This window comes from Meleagris gallopavo, chromosome 2, assembly GCF_905368555.1.
Source record: "Meleagris gallopavo chromosome 2, MGAL_WU_HG_1.1, whole genome shotgun sequence".
NCBI lineage: Eukaryota > Metazoa > Chordata > Aves > Galliformes > Phasianidae > Meleagris > Meleagris gallopavo.
Window position 1 is genome coordinate 108,968 of NC_139405.1, and position 26,463 is coordinate 135,430.

Consider the following 26,463-nt stretch of genomic DNA (forward strand, 5'->3'; position numbering starts at 1 on the left):
TTACTGCAGTGGCCAATCTGAGTTCAAGTTGGGCTTTTGCCTTCCTAACTTCCTCCCTGCATACCTTAGCAACTCCCTTGTAATCCCCCCAAGTAGCCTGCCCCTTCTTCCAGAGGACGCAGACTCTCTTTTTCTCCCTGAGTCTCAACAATAGTCCCCGGCTCACCCATACCAGTCGTCTTCCCTATGGCTCGCTTTACGGCACTCAGGGACAGCCTGTTCTTGTGCCTTTAAGATTTCCGTCGTGAGGAGTATCCAGGCTTCCTGGACCCCTTTACCCTTGAGAAGCAACTCCCAAGGGACCCGCACTACAAGCGCCCTGAGCAGATCAAAGTCTGCCCTCTGGAAGTTCAAGAAAGTAGTTTTACTGGTCACTCTTTTGACTTCTCCAAGAATAGAGAATTCTACAATTCCATGGTCGCTCTGCCCAAGACAGTCCCCAGCCTTCACTTCTCCTGTCAGTCCTTCTCTGTTAGCGAAAACCAGGTCTAGCACAGCACCACCCCTGGTAGGCTCTCCTACCAGTTGCATAAGGAAGCTATCTTCCACGCAGTCTAGAAACCTCCTGGACTGCTTCCTCTGTGCTGTATTATATTTCCAACATATATCAGGGAAGTTAAAGTCTCCCATGAGAACAAGCACTGGCGAATGTGCGACTTCTGCAAGCTACACATAGAATGCCTCATCAAACTCTTCATCCTGATTAGGCTGTCTATAACAGACCCCCACCAAGATGTCGCCCTTACAGGCTTTCCCCCTGATCCTTACCCATAGACACGCCACTCTGTCATTCCCAACCCCAAGCTCTTCAGCATCGAAAGAGTCCTTAATATAAAGGGCCACACCATCACCCTTCTTGCCTCGTCTATCCCTTCTGAAGAGCTTGTAGCCATCTATCACAGCACTCCAGTCATGGGAGTGGTCCCACCATGTTTCGGTAATAGCAACAAGGTCATAATTAGCCTGACTCACAATCGCTTCCAACTCTTCCTGTTTGAATTCCCAGTGGAAACCAGGATCCAGATGGGAATTCTTCAGTAGAGGTTGTGTTTCTCAGTAGCCATACAATAGTACGGCTTCAGTTAATTCTCCAAAAGCGTATCTAGTCCAATCTGACAGTATGTGGGCTTGCCATGGAATATTTTCTAAGATGATTTAGGGTCATGAGAACTCTCCACTTGAGCATTTCCAAAGAAATTCAAATGCTGAGAGAGAGAAATCCTAGTTTGGCAAGTTCGAGTATTGTTACAGTTGACAGAACTTTTCACAGGATAGTGTGCGCAGGATAGCCCGCAGGAGAAAGCATCAAAGAGGAGTAATCCCAGAAACATACACATCTCTTATCGAGACTTAGGCACTTTCCCACAGCCGTGTTCCGGACGGAGCTCCTGGACTGGTGCGACACTGAAAGGCATCGGTGCAAAAGGCTTTATGATAGATTTCTTTTGTGCCCACATCTGACAGATATTAGATGGGTCCCTTGATTAATTTCCTAGTTTGTTAGGAATTTGGATACACTGTGGAGGACTTACATGCAAATCATAACCAGTTTGATAAAAAGGGCTGACAGAAGGGCTCAAAAGAAATGCGATCACTGTGCAGGGAGTGTCAGGAAGCTAGGATGACCTCTAAGAACTCTGAACCCAGTTGTGAAGTTTCACAGATCCAAGGACTGACATCAATCACCACCCACACCCACAACGCAAAACATAACACTATTGCAACCAAAAAATGTCATCCAGAGGCATATTCAGGATTCGAGCATGATCAAATCTTCTGCCACAAACCACAAATGGTTAAAATCAGCTATCAGCTTTTCTGTGTCCAATCAAGGTCCCACGGGGATCTTCTGTAAAATAAAACAAGACACCGACTCGCCCTTTTTGGGCTTTGTTAATATGGTTCAAAAAAGAGGGAACAACCCAGCAAGCGTTGATTTTATATTCCTTTTTCGGGGTGTCTTTAGCCTTCCAAGCCTTCCAATTCGTTAAGGGATTCCATTAGGGTTAGGGAAACTGGCCTCAGGTTAGCTGAGTCAATGGACGCAGTCCGGCCAGGGAGATAAGAGGGTTTCCCTGGCTTCTCAGCCACTGAACTGTGACTCGCAGGGATAACTGGCAAGAGTGGTGAGGCCTTTGGACAGAAGGTGTTAAATTGAGGATCTCTTTGTTTCCCTTTGTTGTGAGCTTTCTAATGCATCCACCCTTCACCACCCCCACCCACTCACTTGGGAGGGGCGAAGACATTAGGTTTCCAATGGCTTGGGTAGCCGCTCGGGAGAGGCCCTCGGACCTGGGCTTTTGCTTTCCTCAAGATTCTTGAGCTTCTGTTCTGGCCACCGGTTAACTACAGTCTCTAGCCTGACAGTGGCTAATGCATTCATCAGATCTCGTGAACACCCTTGTGCCAGCCCAGTGTCCAGCGACAATTACGCTTATCATCAATATTTTGCCTACCTGTTTTTACTGACAATGAGACCCTCCCAGTCCACTGAGCTTTGGCCTAGGTGGCCTGGGGCAAGGCTGACCGCTGCAAGCCTCACTTCCCTTGGCTCCAATTTCCTGGAGGAAGAAACCGCTGGAAGAAACTATATTTTCTCCCATAGTTAATTGACTCTTGGGCAACCTCCCCCCACATCCATCCTTTGTATCCTGACTGCAGATGGTTAGAGGTTACAGTTCCTTCTAACACTGCCCAGCTTCTTTCTCCCTGAGACATAGCCTGTATCTTTCCTTGCAGCTGTGTGCCTATGGGTTTCAACGATTCTGGAAGCCCCCTAGTTAAAGCAGGAATTCTCTCAGGATCAACAGGCATCATCACAGGTGATTCATGGTGTGGCTGCAGCTTTCTATCATACATCATTTGGAGATAAGCAGCCTTTGGAACACTCTCTACTAACTGATCAACTGTTCCAGTAATAGCAAGAGGGCCTCCCCTTTCTAAAGGGTTGAGACCACTGCCCAATAGGCAGCCCTCTGTGTTAAGGACCAGAGAGCACAATTCTTGTCAGTAGTTGAATATACTCCTGGTCCCCAATAACCTTCCACTTCCTTCTCAGTTAACACGATTTGGTCTCCACCAGCGAGACTAACCCTCCATACGTACTCTGTTTCAGATTCCTTTGCAGAGGGGCTAAAATCTTTTTTCAATGTTGCTAGTTCAGTGGCTGAGAAGGGAATTTCCTTAACACTCATTTGAGGATCTAGATCCTCGCTGCTGTCGAAGGTATATTGGGTTTTTATCAAAGGACGCAATGGGGCTGTTGGGGTTTCTAATTTACCTAGCCTTTCCTTCATTCCCCGTAGTTCCTCCTGAGGAAAAGTTTTTTCTTGAGGAAAACTGTGGGTGATAGTATCGCTGGTGTGCTTACACGTTAACAGTTCCTCAAAAGCCATTTGCAACAAAGCCAAATTACATTCCTATCTTTCTAACTGTTCCTCAAGGTTCACTACTTGATTCTGCAGAGACTAAAATCTACCTGTCGGTGCTGGAAGGGCTGCACTGCCCACGGCCAGCCTCCTTTTGCTATTTGCTTTGTTTATTCTTTACTTCAGCTCGTGGCAGACATCACTGATGCAAATGGCTGATCAAGCAAGCATCAGCGGTTCCCAATGCACTGATGTTTGAAAGGCTTCAGGAAGCGCTGGCGCATTCCTGCGTGCAGCAGTGAGGAAAAAGGAGTAACAAGAAAGCATACATATAGGTGTTGAGTTGATTTTATTGATGACTTACTCCACTTGCTAACGTTCAAGAGTAAGATGGGCAAAAGCCCAAGTCCATAGATGGAAATGGAATCAAGTGGAAACCGGCAGTTGATTGGTGTCTTCCTGTCCCCTCCTGTCCCAGGAAAGCAAAGGCGGCCTTCCAGACTTGGCTGTTTTATTCCACAATCAGAGGGGTTGTGTAGAGGGAATGCCAGATTCCAAAAGTGGATGCAGGCGCCTGGGGCTTGATCAGTGTCACCTGGAAGGGCAAAAAGGAAAGGCAGATCAGCAAGGGCCCTCCTCTTCTCTGCTGCTCTCCTTTCCTCTGCTCGGAGGTGGCACGAGGGTAGGGAGCAGGCCTGCTCTCCAGCACTTGGTCCCTGCGGCCAGAAGCTCTTTGGCTGGTGGAAGCCTCAGGGGAAGGGGCAGAGGCATGAAGACAGCTTGTGAAGCAGAGGGGACGTGCTGAGCAGCTAGCTGCCTTACCCGGCCTACGCTGTAGTCTGCCGGCCCGGGCTTCACTGCTTTGCCCTCTGCAGGTTTTGGTCAGGCCGCCATGGTGTATGCAGGCGCCCTGGTCTTGTAGGCATCTACAGCTACTTTGGGCAACGCCGCAGGACCCGGAGTCTGCAAGAGAGTCATGGGCGCACGGGGCTGGGATCACATTCAAGGCTCTCTTTCCCTGGAAGCTTGCATTAAGCAAAGGCGCTTGGGGCTCGGAAGCCCCTGTGGCACAGGGAGAGCAGCCCAGCTTCGGATGCTAACACGGAAAAGAGGAGCAGCAGGGCTCACCTTGGCAAGGTCTTTGTCAAAGCGGCCGCGCTGGCTCCTTCCCCTCATGGAGTAGCAGGGGCTGGCCGACGTGCAGGCTGTATTGGGGCCCATCAGCCTGGGCAGTGTGTAGGTGCCCGGACCTGCAGGAGGAGCAGCAGAGAGCGTGTGTGCGAGGGGCTGGAGGAGCAGAGAGGGGCAGCCTGCCCAGCCTGCTGCTGGGAGGTCTCGCTCCTCTGCCAGTCCCTCCCTCTACTCTGGCACTGGCCAGCGCCGGCAGCTCCAAGCCCGAGCAGCCGGAGCCGCTGCGGGCCGAGAGGTGTTGGTCACGCGAGAAAGCTTGCGGCCCCAGCGCTGCGCAGGCCGTGCAGTCGGCCCGCTGCTGGTGCTGAGCAGCAGCCCGTCCCTGCAGGATGCTCAGGCTGAAGGGCCTGCGTTTGCCAGGGTCAGCGTACCTGGAGGGCGGTCTGTCCGCAGGGGCTCCCGCCGGAAGGCCATGGACTGCACCGGTGGGCACTTGAAGACGTGCCTGTTGGCTGCCTCGGTGCGGTAGTCACCTGGGGGCGGAGGAGAAGAGGAAGAAAGCTGTGAAGTACTGGTCTCCGTCTGCAGCCGCAGAGACAATGTCCCGAGGAAAGGGTCTTCTGAAGAGCTGCAGGGATGCTGGGGGAGCCAGGCAGCACGCGGGGACGCTTTTCCGCGCCCCGCCACTGTGTCCTGCCTTGCTGTCCCTCCTGTCAGACCCTGGCTCTTTGTTCTTTTCGGACGCGGGGTCCTTGTGCCCTCAGCCCGTGGTGCTGCGCAGCTGTCCTTCTCCGAGGGCGTGTTTATCGCTGCTCGGAGCGGTTTGTGTTCTCTCACAAAAGACCTACAGCTCCAGCAGGGCGCGAGCTGAGCCAGGGCAAACGCCGCGTGTGGGGGAAGCGCTGCAGACGTGGTACTCACTGGGTCCGGGGGTGACGGTGGTCTCCGTCGTGGGTCGTCCGCGAAGGTGGGCGCCCGGAGCCACGTACTTCCCGTTCCTGGTGATGGCGGGCTCCACAAAGTAGCAGGGACCCGGCCCGCAGCTCTCAGCCGCAGGCGGTTTGGTCCCGCGAAACGTGTACGCGGGGGCACGGGCTTTGGTGGGGCTGTGGCCCACGAAACCTAGGAGCAAAAGCAGAAGAGAGCACACCCCTGTGCAGCTGCACCTTTCAAGCTCCTGTGGAACAGGCGCAGTTAGGCGCCCGGCCCCCTGACATTCCCTTCCCGCGTGACTTCCTCCTCCCAGACCAACGGAGGCGAGCCGTGCGGGGCCTCGCAGCGTACAAGAGTCAGACCCCGAGTGCAAACGCCTGCGCCAGTGCCTTGCAAAGTCACGGGAAAAAGAGAGCGGAGCTTTGGCCAGCACGCTGCTGTAGCCAGCAGTTTCCAAAGGCCTTCTCGCACCACGCGCGCAGGCGCTCCGTAGCGAGAGCCCCCGGAGCGCCTCCGTGCAGCTGCCAAGCCGAGTCTGCGGGAGGCTCCGACAGGACGGGGAAAGGCTCGGGAGCTGCTCTGCCCTGTGACGTCCCCGATGCGCGTCCCGCCCTGGGGATGGTCGCCGTACCTGTTGTCCCCGGGATGGAGTACTGGGGCCCGGGGCTGGGGAACTGGGCCGAGATGAGGCCACGTGGGCAATGAGGTCTCCACGTCCCCACCCAGGCTCCGTCCATGCTGCCAGGCACGTGCCTCCAAACCTAAAAGCGAGAGCAGAGCAGTTAGTGACGGGCTGCCCCGGCAGAAGCCGCGGGTGAGCTTTGCTTCCCGCCCCCCACCCCTCGGAGCCCAGAGGGGCAGGCAGGAGCGGGCCGCCTCCTTCGCTCAGCCGCGAGCTGCTGTCCGTCCGCCACGTGGCTTGCAGCTCCCGAGCCAGAAGGGCCGGCAGCAATTTCTCCTGCTCACGGCAGTCCTGCCGGTCTTGTGCTGCACGCCCCTCGCCGGCACCGGAGCTAAGCCCGCATCCCGCGGCCGGGCTCTGCAGCCTGAGGTGTGCTGGAGCTCTCCCTCACCTCTGTGAGCCTTGGAGGACGAGCGCGACGAGTCTGAGCTAGTCTGCTGCTGGGCTGCTCTCGGGCACGGGGCACGGCAAGCGGCTGCGGGCAGCGCAGCTCACGAATGAGGCGCCTGGAGCCAGCGGCCAGCTGTCCTTGGGGAGGGCCCGGCGTCGTCACGGCAGTGCACTGTGACAGCACGGGGCTCCGGGTGATGTCATCTGCGCTGTGACATCTGCTGGCTGGCCCGGAGCCACGCCCTCCACGCCTTTTCGGCCTCGGACCCCAGCCAGGAAAAAGCTGTAGCGCACGCTGCCGACACCTGCGGATGGACCGAGCTCTCGGCTCCAGCCCCGTGCTGCCCGGGGCTTGATCAGCGTCACCTGCAAGGGAGAGAATCCCAGCGGGCAAATGCACTGAAAGTCCCTTCCGTCTGGCACAGCCAGCTCAGCCGTATGCAGCCACCAGCTTGATGATTTGGTTGCCCTCTTTTTCAGCTTGTTCCGAAAATACATCTAAATGAAGTACACGTGTTGTCATTCACTCTGTTCTAGAGCGCATACGTGGCACCAGACAATTCCTCTTCACCCAGTCTGGCCCAAACAGGCCAGGAGTTGTAGAACCAGATCATGGAATCATAGAATGGCCTGGGTTGAAAAGGACCACAATGACCATCTCGTTCCAACCACCTCCTGTGTGCAGGTCGCCAACCAGCAGACCAGGCTGCCCAGAGCCACATCCAGCCTGGCCTTGAATGCCTCCAGGGATGGGGCATCCACAACCCCCTAGGGCAACCTGTTCCAGTGCCTCACCACCGTCAGAGTGAAAGACTTCCCCCTCATATCTAACCTAAGCCTCCCCTGTCTCAGTTTAAAACCATTTCCCCTTGTCCTAGTGCTATCCACCTGAGTCTTCACTCAGTCTAGCCCAGACAGGCCAGGATTCGTGCATCCACGCTCCACAGAAACTGTTTGCAAACCTGTTCCCTTTTCCAAGCACAGCTGTTGGTTCCACCACACCGCAGTGCACTGTGCAATACCTCCTTCCAGCACAGTGAGGCAGCCCAATGAGCTTGTGGCTCTGCGTAGAGCACATTTCTGCTTCCCTTCCCTATTGGGAGCTGTCTCCATCGCTCCCACAAACCCCACTCCCCGTTAAGGCTGTCCTCACTCCACTGAGAAATCTTACCCATAGGCTGGGAGAGGGAGTGGGACATCACTGAGCCATTCCTGTCCTGGGTTCAAGGGCAGAGCACACCCTCACCACACTCACACCTCCCCATCTTGTGTTAGCTAAATATTGCTTGATTGCTTCTCTCCTCCAGGTTGGGGACTGTTTGGGTATGATATTCTGTAGAGGAGAACCCTATGTCTCCCCTAGGTGTTGCGTTGTATTTGGGCCAGGTCCAATGGTGGCAATCTGATGCAAGGTTAAAACGTTTCCATCACTGCTTTCAGAACTGCTTTCAGGTTTCTTTATTCCCCCACTGTCACAGTTTTTCACAGGAATTCCATATCAGAACATCATGAAGTATGCTGTCAGAGCTGTATGCTGTGAAGTTGCAGTTCTTGGGGTCAATAGGTGGGAACTACTGTTCCCAGCAGCCCAGCAGCGTTGCTCATCCCCACATGGTTTCTGGGGGGAAAGGAGGTGATGTAAGCACGGCCCTTCTGGCCACACTGCCATTCCGCAGTGCAGTTAGGAGGACATCTCTCTCCCATTTGTTTGGTTTACTACCCTTGATTCCTTTTATATTGTATTCTCTCCCGTTCCTTTACTTTTTCTAGTACATTAGCTTTGGATCAAAGAAATGGATGCATAGAAACAGGTATTCTTTATTAGCGGCACCAGGAAGAACTGGAGATATGTCCACCATAAGTACAAGTCATTCAAAGATGACATGATTCTGAGTCCGTTATATTTCAACTGATAGTACATATTCATCAATTACCTGTGAGGCAATTAACATATACCACAGATAGTGATTTATGAAGTTCCCTTTATTCCATGGTCTCTTTTACAGTCTAGTGTCCTTTTAGCAACATGACAGTCCAACCAACAGCCTTTTACTTCATCCAGTGGTCTTCCTTGCTTGCCCGCCAGATGAACTCTAGTTTTGTCTTTAATTCCCCATTTGTTTCATCAAAAATATTCCCCTCTGATTTCTGAAACAGGAACTTCAGGTCTGCTCCTGGCTAATAGCTGGCAGCAGATGAAGGACATTTCCACATGTCTGTGCTGGTTCTGAAAGCAGTTTTATTCTGCAGGATGAGCACAGGCTGCAGCATTCGTACGTTCTGCCTGGGCGTGGAGCAGCATAGGTTGGGTTAGCTGGCAATGAATGAGGTTTTTCTGCTAAAGTCCCCAGCCCTGCACTCACCCATGGCTGTGGCACAGGGCTCCCTCTGACACGCAGAGCCGTGGGGCTGCAGTGGGAGAGGCACTTGTAGGGCCCTCTGCAGTGGGTGGGGGGAGCGCGTCTGATCCATGCAGCCTCCATTCTCCTGGGGGTGGGAATCAGAGCGAGTTCCCTTCTGGCCCTCAGAAAACACGACCTGAGAAGAAAGTGATCGTGGTGCCTGGCACACAGCTGCAAAGAAAACAATGCCTGTGCCTGCCAGAATGCTTGGAATGCTCTCCGCTGTGAGTGCTCAGCTCCTTGGATGAAATTCCTGCTGGGAACAGCGTAGCTGAGAGCTCTGAAGAGTGCTGCCTTTGAACAAACACTTGGATGCCAATCCTCATCCAGCGGGGAGAGCAAACTCTGGGGGCTGGAGAGACCTTGAGTGGTCACGGTGAGAATGGAGGGCACCTGAGGTGCTAGGAACTGTACGAATCCATGGGTGGATGGGGTGGAACACAGAGATCTGAGCAGAGGGGATTGGAGGGTACATAGAGGGGGTGTGATTTGCGTGTAAGGTATGGCAGGGGCTGAGGTGTGCATGGAGGGCGGTGGAGGAGATCCGAGCACACATGGATGGGAACTGTGGTGTTGCAAAGCATGAGCTGGGGGCAGAGAGGGGCTGTAGTTGCCCTTCTCTTTTTCCCCTTCTGTTTGCTTTCCTCCAGTTTTTGGATGCTTCTCGCAGGTGCCACAGTCAATCAAAGCTGATGGAGTGGCCACGCATGACACCCACCAGCCCCCCCAACAGCTGTGGGTACATTCCTCAGTGCCCAGGAACTCATCCACATTCAGCTTGCACCGGTGTTCCCTGACCTGATCCTTTCCACCAAGGATGAATCTCCCTTGCCCAAGTCTTTCCCAGCAAGCCCATGTTTTCCCTGCCCTTTGTACTGCAGAAATTCTCGCCGTGGATTTCCTATTGATGTGAGCTCCTTGTGAAGCAGCACTGCTCCAGAGTGCCCATCCGGGAGAGAACACGGGGCGGCTCAGAGGCGGGGGCAGTTTATCACAAAGACAAGGAGCCCACGCGCATATCAAATCAGTTTAGGATTCCAGCTCCTGCACTTCAAGGATATCTACATGCCTTTGCACAAGTGCTTCTCAGCACAGAGGGATCTCAGTGCAAAGGACGAGATGTGACTCTGTGACTTGCTTGCTCCATTTGGGAACAGCCCCAGTGCGTTAAGCTCCATGGCAGCAGCAGCAGTGGCGGTGCAGCTCTGTCCCGGACCACTTTGAGTTCTCAGAGCATGTCACCACTGTGCTGCTGCCTTTGTACCCAAGCAGTGAGCTGGGACAACGGGCGCTCCCTGGCCGCGCAGAGGGCTGGACCCTCTGACACACGGCTCTCCTGGGGCTGCACACAGCGGCTCCTGCCTCTGTGGGGTTGAGTCATCTCCTCCTACCCCATACCTTCTCTCTCCCAGAAATAAGAAAGACATTATGATTATAATTTGTAATTTTGATTCCTGAGGCCCTGGGACTCCCCTCATAGCTGCAGAAGAGTGAACTTCCATCTCTTTCAAAAGAATCAGGGTAAAGGTCCCTTGGAAACAGGTTCTTAAGGAAACGAGAATCAGAGCCAACAACTCTAAGGACGCCTTTGGTAGTGTGCAAGAACTCTGTCCCCACGGGGAGACAGGAAACCAGCAAGGTTGAGCAAGGAGCAGCTGGTCAAAGGGAGGGAGGAAGGACAAGTGGGGGAGTGGAGTGAGGAGTGAGCACATTGAAAAGAAAGGAATGAGGTATAGTGGAGCTGAATGATGCAAAGTGGTGGGAAATCGTAGGGAATGCAATGAAATGAACTGGATGGGAGTGGAATGCAATGAAAATAGATGAGTGGAGTGAAAAACAGTGAAAGGGAATGCAATAGAATAGAGTGGCATGCTACTGCAATGTACAGTTCTGTAAAGAAATTCTGAATTTGTGTTGGATACCTACCATCGCTGCTTCTTCCAGGAGCTTCACCCGAAAGCTGGCTTAACATCATTTTCTTACCCAAATCCTTGAATAAGGATCCTAAAAAGTACTCTGTGCATTTGATACTTTGAGGTTCTTCATTGGTCAGCATGGCTGGCCATACCTACCCTTCAGCTGCTCCAGACGATTATTCGGGGATGGCCCGAATAGCCAGTACTATACATTCCAAGTTATCGCAAACATCAATTAATCAGCAAACTTTTCTGGCCAGACATAAACGGGCTGCTTGGTGATTCTATGCCATGGCCATCTTCCTGCCATGAGCTGTGGTCATCTCTGCTGAATGGCAAGGATCAGCAGGAGCCAATCATACTGCAGCAGCACTGAATTTAGCACATCAAGCTACCGGACTGATTAGCTGGAAATTACAACAGACATAAAACGGTACTACGGAACCACATGGCATCAGACATACTGACCACTGCCCAGGGGTGTACTGGTGCAATCATTAACAGGGACTGTTGTGTATACAGCCCTGATGCTTTCAAAAGCGGAACTTGCATGATGACACAGATGAAGACCCAAATTATTCACACGGAAAACTAATGAATGATCCTATTTCTACCTGGGTAGCCCCCATAACTCCACGGTGCAGGAAACAGTACAGTATTATTGGATTCTGACTCATACGTCTTCTTCATTGCTGCACACTGTATTGCTTGTGTGGGATTTGGATGCAACGTGCTTCAGCCGTCTTCTGAAGAGCTGTGTCCCAGTTCATGCTGCAAAGGGGTGGAATGTGTGGGCAAATACAGAGCACAGCCTGAACAGGTGACTGACCTGCGAAAAAGGTCTCCTGGTTGCTTGGGAACACAAGTAAACTGCCTCAGCCTGCGCCTCTGCACATAGCTGGAAGAAACTTGTTTGAGAGAAACTGCTCTGGAGCTGTACCCCAGTCTCTCTGCCTTGTGTGAATGACCTTGCTTCCATAGGGCACCTGCCCGCAGTAATGCCTCTCCACTGGATGAGTTCATCATAATTTGCCTCTGTGTACTTCCTTCAGGATCAGAAAATCTTAATAAAGAAGCGCTGGAGCTTTTGCAGTCTCTTGCTGAGAGATTCTGTTACCAGGAAGTGAATCAGCTTCCCTGCATTGCCTCAAACACTTGAGCTGAATAGCAGAGGGAAGTTCCAATTTGGTTGAACCAAACGCTACTGCCACGTGGGCTGCAGAAGGGGCAGAAGGGATTCTAGTAGTGTGCGCAAGCAATACACTGCAGAGAAAAGAACTATTGCTTACCCACTCCCTGAAGGCACACGGGGCTCAGACAGAATGGGAAATGGATTTGGGTGATGAATATGGTTAGCTGTTAGTTGCCAGGTAGCTGTGATTCATGCCAGCTACAACCAAATCACTCTGACAGCTGGAAAAGGACATTTGAATATTAACAGCGTTGTCAGTTACACAGCACAGGTTTTAACTGCCTTGCCGTTTGTTTTCTTTTTATTTCATTTTGTTTAAATGAATGCTCACAGAATTATAAGACACCAAATAAATGTACTTGTAGCTTATAGTACTTCCACGTTTACAAAAGGTGTTGACATTCGTTGCTCTTCAGCTATGGATTTTTGCACTGCTACAAGCTTGTGTAAGACGAACCTAGAAAGAAAGAAATTCATCAATAGCCAAAGAGATTATAACCCACAGCCACTTCCGCTTTCCACCCAAAGCAGAAGACACCTTTAGATTCAATTCAGTTTTTCAAAATACTGACAACAGGTATTTTTCTACAAGTGTGAGGTTTTTATCTCTCCCCTTCCCAGTTCATGCTGCTTCTTCACCAGCAGTAGGAGCTAAGACACAAGACTTGAAATAAGAAGCTTCTGTTATAGCTCGGTAGCTCAACAGTTAAGGACAACAATTAAGGACAGAGACAATGCTGCATTACAACTTCAGGTCCCAAACAGAAAAAAAAAAAAAAAAAAAGGAAAGACTTACAGACAGCTTCTTCATAATGCCTCGTGCCTCTGGATTGAGATGAAGAAGATTCTTCTTGGTCAGATCACTTGCTGTTAAACGAATGCTCTGTAAGAAGCCAAACACCACCAAATCTCAGGTTTCCCGGTTGTTTATCTGCAGCAGCTAGAAGCAGCAAAAAAAAAAAATCTCCTTGCACACTAGGAGGCCACATACGTGCCAAGAGCCACATCCAACTTTACCAGCTCATCCCGTACCTACCCTTGGTGTACTGATGCACCACCGTGAGCAGAAGGTACTTTCAGCATTACTCAAAGCACAGCAAAGCAACAGTCTGCATTCTGCTTAGACCAGAATTCTTAGACAGCTCCCGCTTGTGACTAATAATTTCTTCAGGTTCTTTTTAAGCGACATTTACCTCCTGACAAGCTGCGGTGGCACAAGTAAGCGGGCGAGAATGGATGAACAGGAGGGAGTCCGCTGAAACTGATAAGGCCTCCAAGAAGGCACAGGCTCTCTTGCTGCATAGAGTTTACAGACTCAAGTTTGATTTTACCTCTCCTCCTCCAACAGGAACGGTAATGAAGACATCATTGCCATCAACAAGGGGGCTGCCATTAGCAGAGATGGTGTAAACACGTTCATTTACTGCGGGTGTGTGCAAACCCGGCGTCTTGAAAACTCTGGGAAAAGCAACAGGTAAGAACTTTTACTGCAATTGTTTAAAGCACTTGGACCAAAAGTTTGAACCATTGCGGGTTCAAAGCGCTGCTGGAAAATATTCTGCATATAGACAACCGAAATGTAAGGAGCAAGCAGCAAGGCACTCCTCTGTATAAGAAATTAACAGAGAAATGCAATAGAATACAGACCTGGAATCAAACCTGGGTGTGACGATGGAGGCGCCCCCTCGAGCACAGAGATCAAGATTTCTGCCAGTAGCTGGAGTGATAAAGCTGCTTTTGCTTGATCTGTTCAAAAGGAAGCATGTAAGTAGAGCCCTGCTCTCAGAAGAATAATTTTAAACAGACACGTAAGCACTGTCTTACCAAAGACTTAGATGAGACAACCCAGGGTTCTTGCAGATCGCCCTATAGCACGGCATGCCTACATCACCTGCTAGGCCACGCACCGGCCCATTCAGCAGCTACGTTCGCACCGCGCCTTTACTCTCCATTTCTGAAATCCTGCCACAAAACTCATCACCGTTACCTTTTACTCATACGTTTCACTCTTGCTGAAGGAGGTCTTCTGCTCCTGGACGCTGGTGCTTTTTTAGTGGACATCCTCACCTGAAACACATTAGCTGCCAAGTCAGTCATTTCCTTCTCCTGTGACAGCCAAGTCCACACCAAGCAAATGCTCCATACGAAACGTTTGGCTCCGCAGGCTCTTTCCTGCAGCACGGGAGCCTGAAACAAGCCACGGGACAAACTTCTGAGATCTTCCCCACTTGAGTATTACTCTCACATTCTTTCCCCGAAGCTCAGCTGTAGAACTTCAGGAGGATAACGGCCCACGTTAACTTCTACTCTGACTCGGGACAGTTCGTGTATTTACCATTGCCCACAGCAGAACTCAAAAACTACAAAACTGAAAAGCATTAGTGGTAAATATTTTCAACGTGGCCCAGACTGTTCTGCTCTAGGGAATATCACTACCTACATACAGCAACACTGAAGACACCCGCTCAGATGAGAAGAATGAGACTCTCATGTGCAGAAGTACAACAGGAATAAAAGCAGAGGTAACTCGCAGCACAGTCACTTTGCTCGCCACAAGTAACAGCACTATCTGCCAACAAAACCCAGCTTCCAGCATCACCGCATGATCAGGAAGCAACAGCTTTTTCAAAGTCACCCTTACAGCACCCTGCTCAGCTGTCCCACCATAGGCATCAGCATCATCTCGGTACATAGTTTATATCCTGGGAATAAAAGCCATCACAAAGAGCAGCTACTTACCTTTCTGTTTCTTGGATTAGTACTTGCAGCTGCTTGCTCCAGAAGAAGTTAGGCATCATGTTTTGCTTTCTTTGCTGGAGGAAGCAAAGGAACTGCTGCTGCTTCTTCAGGAGCTTCAATACCCTGTTTAGATTTTTCTAGGAAAAGAAGAAAGCATTATTCAAGTTGATAGGAAAAAAAAACCTAACGTGACATAACTGACCACTAGCTAAGGTAAGGAAATATACTACAAGCTTCTTTTGGCAACAGTTTGCTTCTAAAATCTGAATTCTGATGACAACAGTAAAGAGAACACGGCTGTGAATTATCCAGAATGCTTTAATTAAAGCAAGTAAAACTACTTCAGGTCTCAGGAGTAAAGGTAGAATTACGTCCTTGTCTTTAAACGTAGCGAAGGCTGTAGCTAAGAACCAAATCAGCATTCACAGAATGTTAACTACTGACCTTTCGTGGTGATTTTCAAAGGAGACTGGATAAATTCTGCTGTCAGCTTGTTTATTTCTGTTATTCCCAAATCTGCCTAGGATTAAGAAGTCATAATATTGTCAGGATGATCAGTAGTGCAAATTTGTGATAAGTCAAAGTTGCAGGCAAAATCTTTATAACTATTTCACACATATACCTATTTAACATAACTACATCTTTATGTTCTTCTGCTGTGCTCAAAAGAGGTCCTTCCTCATTATTCCAGACATAATGGATCTTGGTGCCCTTCAGTGCCAGCACGCCTTGCTGGGCAGCTGTGAGCATGCTTCACCTACTCTGCTGCTCAATCACCACAGCAATGCTTTAGCTTACTGAAAGGCGCGTGATCTTCCAGAGGCTTAGGAGCAAAGCCCCACAGTGTGGGGCTCTGCAAAATGACTCCAGGGGAGGAGAGCAACCTTACAGATAGCAGGAGAGAAGGGCTGGTGCATTAGACAACAGTGATCTCCATGTGTGATGATGGAGCAGCCAACGGAGAGCGATTATATCGTGTTTAGTACTTTTCTTTCCTTTTTGACCATCCCTGAAGAATGTTAAAATGCAAAGAGGATTGGGAGAGGCTGTCCAGAGCATGCCCATCGCTGCAGGATGTACATATACAACAGCCCTAAAAGCACAGCTGGGTCACCCGTCTGGTGTTTGTATACAACACGGCACGGTTTGAGCCTTAAAAGTTACGCTCCTGAGGGTGCTAATGTGTTTTTGCCTCCCACTGCCTTCCCAGGGAATCTGTTGATGGGCTGAGAGATGTTTCAACAGGTTTCCAAGCTTCCCTCCTCCCATGCTTTTCCTTTTCTCCCCCTCAACATTTCTGGATGTCTCTGGAACGTCCCAACCAACACAATCACATTGTTCACACTGTCATGTTTTCGGAATGTGCTTTTCATGATCGGTATCAGATCTTCCCCAAAGCCGGCTAACATCGAGGGGCAGAGGGTGTGGAGGAACTCAGGAGAAAACTTAGAGAAGCGGACACTCCCCGTGCCACAGAACTCCCCTCCCAGGCTCCTGCAGAACCCTGAGAGGTTAGGCAGGTATTGAAGAGAGGGAAGGTTGCGGCCCCAGAAGACCCACAGAGCCACAGATCATTTGGGGCCTGGCTCAACAGCATACAAGGGAGTTTGAGGAGCTGCTTTGTCAACAGTCAGCTCTGAAGCACGGCTCCCTTTAACACCTTGACTACCAGTTCAAACTGGATGCTTCAAGGAAAGGCCCCCTCCACACCACGTGCTTCTGATGCCACTCGGAGTAAGCGGCTTGTGGTGATTACACCACGGGCTCAGAGGGGAAACCGCGATCGTCCAGGAGTTTTGAAAGCGGCCCGGGAGGTCTTTTCCAACCTCAGCGATCCCTTAGCGTGAAACTAAGCAGACGCGCAAAGCCGGGCAAGGAGCGGCACGAGCACGCAAACCCTGCAGGGGACACCACAGCATCGCCTCCCGCTAAGCCTTAACGCAGTTAAGATCCGCGTGCTTAACCCGCGCCATCGCAGCAGCGCTCCTGCGGATACACAAAGCCCTCGTCTCCTCCAGGAACGCACCACGCGCCGGGGAAAGCTTCCTACTCGTGCCGGATACCTACCGTCACCGCCTCTTCCAGGACTTTCCGGCTTCCCCCTTCAGCTACAAAGAAGACATCTCGTTTGGAAGCGCCGCTGCGGTCCGTAGCCGGGACAGCTCCCGCAACGCCCGCAGCCGCGCCGTAACGCCGCCGCAGGAGCGGGCAGCGCACATCAGGCGTTCTGGCGGCGAGCGAGCGGCCCCGGGCAGACGGGGCGGTGCACCCGCCCGCGCCCACCCGCGTTCTGCTCGCGCGAGCCCCGCACGCCGCGTCCCACCGCTCCTCAGCGACGGCCTCCGAGCGCCGCTCCAGGGGAAGCCCGCCCCGCCCCGCCCGCGCCGCCCGCCGCTACCGAAGAACTGCAGCCAGTTCATCTCGCGGAGCGCCACGGGCAGCCGGAGGAGCTCCACGTCGTACAGGTTCTCCATCTCCTTGACCAGGCGCGGAGGGCCCGCGGGACGCGGAGCGTTACTACCGGCGCCTGCAGCCTCCCGTGGCGGGGCTCCCCGGGCAGGGCTGGGGGCGCGGGCAAGGAGGAGCTTTCGGAGACGAGTCGAATGAAGGGAAGCGAGCTGCGTTAAAAGCGACTTGTTAAGCCGGGCGTTGGCTGCCGAGAGCAGATGCTTTTCTGCAGACTTAGACGCTTGGTGCAGACGGCGTCTCTCCCGTTTCTCCAGATAACGCTGTGCGCTGTGCTGGCGTTAAGAAGCAGACGGCACGCACGTACTCGGTACTTTCCCTGAGATCACCAGCGGAGGGTTCTGCGTCCTTGCACGTGCTCGGTCTTTCTGTGCTGGATTCCACGAATGCCCCCACAGCTCCTCAAAACCCTCCCAGAATGCCCAGAACGCTGCAAGACCCCCCCAGACCCCTAGGGGCTCATCCCCCCAACACTCCCCAAAGCCCTTAAACTGACCACAAAGTTTCCCAGGACCCCAAAGCTCACCCAGGACGCCCAAACTGCACCCATCTCCCCAAGACTTCCAGCGCGCTTCTTTTCCAGCTCCGCAGGGACACCTCCCCTGCCCTGAGCCACGGGCAGTGCTGTGGGGGCATCCCCCCGTGCTGAATTACAGTTCTGGTTCTGCATTGTAATAGAACCGTAACAATCTTGTCAAGGCTTCAAAACAACCACCATACTGTCATAGTAAAAGTAAAATACTAGTAGTAAGGGACAGATCACTCAAATTATGTAGTAACAGATGTTTGGGGGGGTGGGTGGAGATTTGTTTAGTATAGTCTGCCATAGCAGTTTGTAAAGCGAGTGACTGTGCAAGCATCCAATCTAAATCATTTTTAGTAGCAGGTATGTAGATACAATCAGGGTCAAGAGCTCGTAAAATTTGTAGACGACGTCGACCTCATTGTAATAGCATTGCAACATCTCTCCTGATGTAATCATTTTTGGAAATGTATACAGTAAGAATATCCATTCGAAGATAATGAGAGGATCTTTTCTTGAGGTATCCCACTGACATAGCAAGCTATATGGCTGGTATGAGTTTGATATTCTTATAAGAGATACTGGAAGTGATAAACAAACATGATGGCTAAATCGATGTTGTAATGATGTTACTGTAGTGCTTCTGGTGTTAATTGTCTTTTAGAGGTTAGATCTGGGTCTCCTTTGAGTAGCTGGAATAGAGGGTGAAGCTCTTGAGCAATAATACCCGAAAGCGGTCACAGCCAATTGATGGTCCCTAATAATTTTTGCAGATCATTTAGTGTCTGTACGTGAGGTACTATTTTGAGGATTTGCGGTTGAGTGGTGTGAGATGTAATTTTCCATCCTAAATACTTCCATGGAAAAGTAAGCTGTACCTTTTCTTCTGCTATTTGTAAACCAACAGATTGGACTGCCTGCCAGATGAGCAGTAAAGCATCCTTTAGATCCTCCTTTTGTTCTTCTGCTATGCTTCTCTATATGTTCTGCTATATATTGTCTATGTAATGATTTATAAGGACGTGAGGCCTAGCTTTTTTACTGGTTGTAATGTATTTGCTATAGTCAATTGACATATTGTTGGATTATTAAGCATTCCTCGTGCTAACACGGTCCAATGATACCTCTCAGCAGGGCATTGTTGGTTGATGGAAGGCACTGAGAAAGCCAAGCGTGGTGCGTCTTCTGGATCTACTGGAGCAGAATCAAAAAGTTCCTCTGGTTCCGATCCCTTTCTGTCTTTAACCAAGTTGCATGCAGGCTGCAGAGATGCAGCTGTAGATGGCATAGGCGGGTTGGAGGAAGGCGGCGTGATGGCGTCGGTGGCAGAGCAGAGGGCAGCAGCGCAACAAACGTTGGGGGCGGAGCCGAAGGGGGGGGTCGCAATTTCTCTTCTCCCCGGCCGGGGGAGGGTTGGAGCCGCGGATCGAATTCGGGCTGCAGCTGCTTTCTGCACTGAGGGGCGGCGGCAGGGGTGAGAAGGAGGACGATGGGAAATAGTTGGAAGAAATTCTTCCTTGTCGAATTTAAGCCCTTCCATTATTTGGTCCCAAACAGGTAAAAGTTTAGCAGCCGTTCTGTCTTTAGTAATAGAAGCCAGATTTGGTGCAATTTTGTGCCAATTTTGTCCCAAAGCTCTCCAGCAAGTGAGAATCCAGTTTTCAGAAATTCAGGGACATTTTTGCTTATCCATTTAACAAAAGTAACTGATGCTGAGGTAGATACAGGCTGATTCTGAAACTTTAACAGTAACACTTCAAGATTTACTTGTTGCTCCTTCGTTAGTGAACTCCCCACAGTTCCTGACTGCTCACCTTCTGTCCTGCAGAGTGCTGCGAGTGCCAAAATCTCCGCAGTTCAGTCAGGCGGTGCTGCTGAACCGGGCTCACTCAGCCTCAGCTTGATTTGCCCCACGCAGTGTCTGATGCATGGACTCAGATGTGAATGATCCAAATCATTTATTACAAGTTCTCTTACATACCTTCTCAAGTTTTCTTTTTCTAGCTTTCCCATCCACCCCTACAATTTTCCCATTCACCTTTACATGTCAGCAGAGCATTCTACATAACACTCTTCATGTTCAGCAGGTGCTTATTCAATTAGAGCCATTGAGACATTCTTTCTACTTCTAGAATGTCCTTGGTTCTCATGCTGTTTATCTTGCTCCTCAGCTGCTGCTCTGAACAGTTTTTCTTGTATTCTCACTCTCTGCCCTTGCACAAACCTATCTGCAGATACTGCAAACCCCATCCCTTTGCACATAGCTGTGCAAGTCCATCTTTGCACACACACATATGAACACATACCCACGTGGGCCACTTGCTACCTTATTATTAAAGCTCATTTATTTCTTTGCTATATGCTTTTTTCATTATTTTTTAACAACCCTTCCCTCCCAATACCTTTCCCAACCCCAACTTATCTTTTCTGCTCTTCACTGACTTCTTGATTCTCTTGGCTTTTGCGGCTACTCTTGTCATGATTTCCTTTCCAGTGTTATGCTTTGCTCTATTTGGTGCCATCCATTCTTTTCTTAGGTGTTATTCTTTACTTTTTACTTGGCTTTTTTCTTATTTTCTCTTTTCCTTTCCCTTCCCTTCCCTTCTTTATTCTGGTTTTCTCTCTTTTTTTCTTTTTTCATATATTATTTTTTTCTTTTCTCTTTTTTTCTCCCTTTTAATTCTTCTTTTTTTCTTTTCTTTCTTTTTTCCTCTATTTTCTCTTCTTTCTTTTATTTTTTTCTCTTAATTTTATTTTGTTTTGTATCTTTTTTCCCAACCCAGTGAAGTTACTTTATATCCACATATTGGCCCTCTTTATTCCTTTCATCGTCTTGATATCTGGGCATCTACCTGATTCTTCTCCCCCCACATTACCCTATACCCTTCCTGTAGCCCCATATTACTCTATATTTCCCTTTAGCATATGCAAGCACCCGATAGCCCCCCTACAGCCTTTTATAACCTTATATCTCCCTATATCCCCCCTACACCCTTCCACATCTTTCTCCATATCACGCCTATAGTCCTCTCAGTGCTCCCTGTAGCCCCATATCCCCTTCTATCCCACCTATTTGCCCCTTACAGACATTTATAGAACCATATTCTCTTATATCCTCCCCCAGTCCCTTATATCTCTCCCCATAGTTTTCTCCTGCCCCCTGTATTGCCCTGTATCACTTCACAACCTTGTTATAGCCATATATCCCACCAATATTCCCCCATCTCCCCCTACAACCCCTTACAGTCCCTGTATTGGGACCTATATCTGGACCATCTAGCCCCATATCCTTCCATAGCCCACATTATACTCCCACACAGCCCCCCATAGACCCTACCAAAATGCCCCAATGCTGACTATAGCACTGTGTCCCCAAGTAACCCCCTCACAACCCTTTATTGCCCTAAATCCCCCTATATCCACCCCTGTAGCCCCATATACCCCAAACCCTAATACCTTACCACAGCCCACTATAGCCCCGTATGCCTCCCTATAAAGGGGCTGCCTCTATCCCCCTCATAACCTTCACCAGCTGCCCATAGCCCCTATTACCCTTCTATCTCTCCATTATCCCTCCTTATATCTTTCCCATAGCTCCCTGTACCCCATACCCCCAACAGGTTTGGATGCTGGGGGGGGGGGTGGGTTGTGTGGGGATCGACGATGGATATCGTATATCTGTATCCATCCCACATCCATCCCATATCCGTTTCACCACATCCATTCCAGGTGCATTCCATATCCTTATCCCATCACACTATCATCCCAGTCCCCTCCCATATTCTTCCCATATTGATCCCATACCCATCCCATATCCGCAGCCCATCCCATGTATATCCCACTTCCCCATATCCCATCCTGTATCTATCCATATCCTCACATTCCAGTCCCACATCCCTAATCCCAGCCCCATATCCCATCCCCACATCCCAGTCCCACTCCCAGCCCTTCACCCCACACGGAGGTGGTTTATGGCTGCACAGGTGCCCTTCCCTGTCCCGGTGCCGCCCTCCGTCCCTCCCGGCTCTGGCGTCGCTGTCCTCAGCACCACTCCCGTCGTGCCGCGGTTCCGGCGTAGTGCTGCCCGGACAGCTCCGCCATGCAGCGGCTCAGCCAATTGGAGCCAGAAGCGCTGCCGCTGACCAATGAGAGGATGGGGGCGGGGCAGCACAAGGCCGTTGGTAGGAGGAATGCGGGCAGGGGGCAGGGCAGAGGGGCGGGGCCTCAGGGTGCGCCCTATTGTTTTATTTATGATTTTATTCGCAATTGCAATAGTGGGCCTCCTGCAAGCAGGAGCGCACCCAGAAAACAGAGTTACATCTTTTATTCCCTATTCCCCTTATCTCTTTCTTCCCTAGTTCCTCACTGGCTGAGTACTTTAGGTTCACAATCTTCTCAATGCTTCACTAAACATGCAAACACTGGACAAACATAAATTTTTGATGCATAAGCCCAAATCTGTAGTTAATTAATTAACTTATTCCACATCTGATCATTATTTTGCAGATATCTTCTTGTCCTTCTTTCCACAAAGATGAGCTCGGGAGAAAGACAGGGCAGTATCTTGGTGCCTGCCTGTCACATCCCAACCTTCTCACGGAGTGAGGCAGTCCGGCCTTGTGTAGAGGCCCTGGCTTCTTTGATGTTTGCTAAATCTGTTTTTCTTTTGCTGGGAGTTTCTTATCCTAGCAGAACAACTCTACAATACGTTTTCTAATCCCTAACACACTATACTTGCATTGTTTGGAACATTTAACAACTATCACAGTTTTGCAAGAAAGAATTAATCACATAATTCAGTAATAATGTTCCTAAAACATGCCGCTAACATATACAGTATTTTACTTCTTAGATCAATTATTTCTAAGGATAAGTTACAGAATACAAATGCATTATGTTCTACTTCTTCAAACCAATTGATCTTTTTAATATCAAATGCAGAAACAACATTCCACTCCCACAAATAGAACACAGGGTGCTCAGTAGACTTGCTGGGGCAGGAAGGTCTCCTTCAGGATAGAGTGTTGGAAGGCTCTGGGACTGCAGTTCCACCCCTGTCAGCTCTCATTCCAGTTTCCTCTGTTTGCAGAGCCCTTCTGAGTAGCTTGTGCTTCTCCCTGCTGCTCTGGGCTCCTGGCATGTGATAGACTAGGCTGTCAATTGTCAGCATAACTGGAAACGCCTTAGAAAAAAGAAAAGGTCTCCTTTTGGAAACATCTCATCTAGCGTGGCTCATGTGGTGTTGGAGACTAAGTATTTGTTTTCTCCTGTAAATCATTAACTCCTTCCTTTTCTTGACTTTATTTTGTATTGCTTTTTACTTGCAGTTTTCCTCTTTTTCAACCCCTTCTGCCATTGTTGTGTCCTTCTCTCCAGCCATGACTTTGACTCCGAGCAGTTTCCTGACCTAACCCAGGACAGCTACGGCTGTGATATTTGCAGCATGAGCTCCCTCTGTAAAATGTACTTCAGGAAGCTCCCAAACCCTCTGCTGACCGACCATATAAGAAGTTCTCAGTAAATACAAGGCATTGCTTTCATTTACCTTTTCCCCAGGCTTCATGGCATGGCCTGTCACATACACATACATCTGCACACCTTTTCTGGTCTTCATTCTATTTAACTTGTTTTTTTCATAGAGGTCCAAAGGGTGAATGTGTAAAAAAAAATGGTTATTTTGACATCATCTTCCAGTGGCTAGGATAGCCAAGACTTAGAAAAATACAGCATCTCCCCCAGATCTGTGATGGCTGTGCTGCTGCTTACTGATCCTCCCTCTTATCTGTGGTTTTCCTTTACAGGACGCAGTTCTTTATCATGGCCCAAGTCCCTGTGGGTGTTTTCTCCTTCCACAAAGCTGCTCACACTGGAGGAGGCACAGGCACAGAAATGAGGCCACAGCAGCTCTCCTGTTGTATCAGACAACAGACAAATTGCAGTGGAAGAAGGCACCACAGTTTTACAGGGGAAATTTCACACAGTCATTGACTTTCTACCTGAAAGGTGAAGAAGAGTTTCTTTTGCAACACCTATCATAATTGTTTGGATTTTTTTTTCCCCATTATTACTAATGCAAAATTTGCTGGAACTAAGTTACCCTAATTGTACCTGAAGTGTTGTAGCAAATTTCCTCTCACTTTGGACTCTGAGGACTCAACTAATATACATTTGCCCGATGGGCTCAATTTAGCCACACAATGGTGCTGTTCCTTCCTTGTTAGGTCGGCAGTCATGAGGTTTATAAAGCCATCTGACGTCTATCCTTGCCTGTACTGCCTGCACCTGGAAACAGCGGGGTTTTCCAGATTTCAGGACATGTGCCTGAAACAAATTCTGGTTCTCCTCTAAGCAGAGCTGTTGGACAGACCTGTCGGCACAAGAAATTAAACATGGAAGTGAGATGAGGCCAATGATGTAAAAGTAAGAGATACTTTTGAATGCCTTTTATTGCTGCACAATTCCTCAGATGCTGTGGTGTACAGCTGTGGAGCCTTTGCTCACCTGCACTGCAACTTTCTATGCATAGTTTAGAGAAAATTAACAAGCAAGACTTCAGGGCTGAGCTATAAGAATGGAAACATCCTCAACTGTTTGAAAGAAAGAGTTTCTAAGGTCTGTGTCAGCAGAAACCAGGCAGTCTGGGAACAAGCAACTGTTGGCAAGAGCTCAATGCATCTCTTCGCTCGCCCAGCACCACAACTCACACCATTCACTCCGTTTTCTCTGTCACTCCAGAAAAGGTCCAGCCAATGAGATGAAATCAGCAGCTGGAAGTCGGTGTTCTTGCTTCAGCCTGAGAAATCCATCTTCTGTGGCCAAAAGCAAACTGCAGTGCAATCCCAGGAGCCCTCAGAAATAGCCCTGGCAGGTAAGGATTCGAATCCAGCTTTCCAAAAACTGTTTTTCAGCAGCATAGAGTTCATGCTTTCAGTGTGCTTGTACCTCCTTCTAGCGTTCAAGCCTGTGCATAACATCTTCAGTTAACCCTTATCTTTCCTAAATGGGTGTCGTGTTAACTCAAGATCTGGAGGTAGCAGAGCACACCCCTCTCGTGCCTTTCCCCCAAGTAGTTTTTGAGAGACAGCACATTGGCACCTCTACAAGAAGTCTCAGAATGTTTTCTTCTGACGCTGTTATTATGGAAGTAAGAATACATTGCTGGCTCCATTTTGCTTTTGTGTCAGAAGACAGACATTTAAACTACATAAAGTCACTTTTTCCACATACGTTCCCACAAAAAGAAGGCATCCAACATCTTTCTGTAGCTGCAGAGACTCTGACTTCTCATGCTGCTTGAAGCCTGCTTGAAAAATAAAACCAAGCCATTGCCTCCTTGGACAGTGAAAGCTTGACACTCACCTCTGTGTGTCTGTGCATTCCTAGGTGAATCTAAGCAGTTTTGACCCAGAAGACCCATGCCCAGTAGTGGTGCACTGCACGTTTCCTTCAGTGCAGAGCTTTCAGGAAGCATGAATCACTGCAGTTCTGATGACAACCTTCCACAAGACAACAGTGATAGGGATAAGGAGCTCGTCCACCTTCCTGCCTTCATTTCTCCTGGATCTGCTGAAGAAGCTGACCTGAGCCCAGCAGACATCAAAGTCACCAGCCTGGATTGTGACCCAGTGTCTTTCCATTGCAGCCCATCCCAAGCAGAATCCGAGTGCCCAGACAGCAGCACAGCAACACCTCCAAGAAGGAGCAGGTTGACATCGCTAAGGAGAAGCTGAGCCTCTTGGAGGAGGACTTAGAATCAGGCAGCCAGTCCCAGGCACCAGGAAGCACACACAAGTGTAATGCAGCCACACTTCTCTCCGAATTCTGTGCTTGATTAAATCCAAACAAATCTTTATACTGTGATGAGCAAACTATGCTATCAACCAAATTATGTCAAAATATTCTTTCTCACCCTTCACTTCCCTTTCCTGCACTTGAAGCAGCAACCCGCTGATCATCAGAGGCTCACTTTGCCATCAGAGAGTGTCAGTCGTCATCAGAAGGCTTTGTTGGCTGTCAGAGGGCTCCACTGATCATCGGAGATCTTCACTGACCATCAGAGGGCTTCATTAATCAGTAGGGTTGAGAAGGGTGCCTGCTCCTTACTTTTCCCACAACATCTGTGAACATCCACTGAACAGCGCTCAGGCTCTCATATGCACAAGCACATGCTGGGAGTTGCTGAAGTGCAGTGGTACCTGCAAAGAGATGAGCTGCTGGTGTCTGCCCCGGGACCTGCTGCTCCAACAGGACCTCTGGGATCTGCCCCACTGGGAAGGCAGCACACAGCTGCAGGGATGTGCAGGAAGGACAGGTGCCAGGAGTCTGTGCCACTGCAGCAGGGACACTCGCATCCTTTGGCGTGTGGAACTCCCTCAGTTACCCCCTTCTTTGAAACAGCTGGCTCTGAAAGATACTGCACATCTCCTGACCTGCTTTGGAGATGTGGCAGTTGTGCACAAGGCATGACTTCAATTGCTGTCACGGTCTGCAAGAGGACAGAGAGTTGATTGCTGCCCGCTGCCAATACATTTTCTCTGCCACTCTGCCAAGGCGATGCTTTTCTGCCTTTTTCATGTGCCTCCCTCACCTGGCTGTGGTCTTCCTGTTTGTCAGCACTGCCATGTTTGCCAACCTGAAGCTCCCTCCACCTCCATCACATCCCTGGACCTGGTGCTGGCAGTTCTGCAATCCGTGGTGCCTCCAGCATTGAACTCCGTCATC

General features: G+C 49.9%; 2 protein-coding genes and 1 pseudogene across 3 annotated transcripts; all 3 read right to left on the reverse strand.

The window, feature by feature from the left end:
• Window positions 1-2,245: 2,245 nt before the first annotated feature.
• LOC146544833 (uncharacterized) lies at window positions 2,246-3,467 on the reverse strand (annotated as a pseudogene).
• Window positions 3,468-3,700: 233 nt separating this feature from the next.
• LOC104913973 (ciliary microtubule associated protein 1A-like) lies at window positions 3,701-6,266 on the reverse strand. Of its 2 annotated transcripts, XR_014881726.1 has the most exons (6): window positions 6,064-6,259; window positions 5,421-5,621; window positions 4,931-5,032; window positions 4,497-4,618; window positions 4,191-4,331; window positions 3,816-3,963 (listed from the first exon to the last, which is right to left on the reverse strand). XR_014881726.1 is itself a non-coding variant. In XM_085218484.1 (5 exons), exons 1-5 carry the CDS (start codon window positions 6,167-6,169, stop codon window positions 3,880-3,882), a joined length of 615 nt encoding a protein of 204 aa, XP_085074610.1. In that variant the 5' UTR covers window positions 6,170-6,266; the 3' UTR covers window positions 3,701-3,879. The 2 variants fall into 2 exon arrangements, 1 of the variants encoding a protein (XP_085074610.1); XM_085218484.1 differs by lacking the exon at window positions 4,191-4,331 and having other exon boundaries at window positions 3,701-3,963; window positions 6,064-6,266.
• A 6,036-nt stretch (window positions 6,267-12,302) lies between these two features.
• LOC104909492 (borealin) lies at window positions 12,303-18,201 on the reverse strand. The gene is given in 10 exon segments (XM_085218537.1): window positions 12,303-12,471; window positions 12,811-12,897; window positions 13,346-13,472; window positions 13,662-13,760; window positions 14,002-14,081; window positions 14,754-14,890; window positions 15,198-15,273; window positions 16,821-16,861; window positions 17,152-17,494; window positions 18,118-18,201. Coding segments are annotated over 10 exon segments (1,119 nt in total). The 3' UTR covers window positions 12,303-12,426.
• Window positions 18,202-26,463: the final 8,262 nt, after the last annotated feature.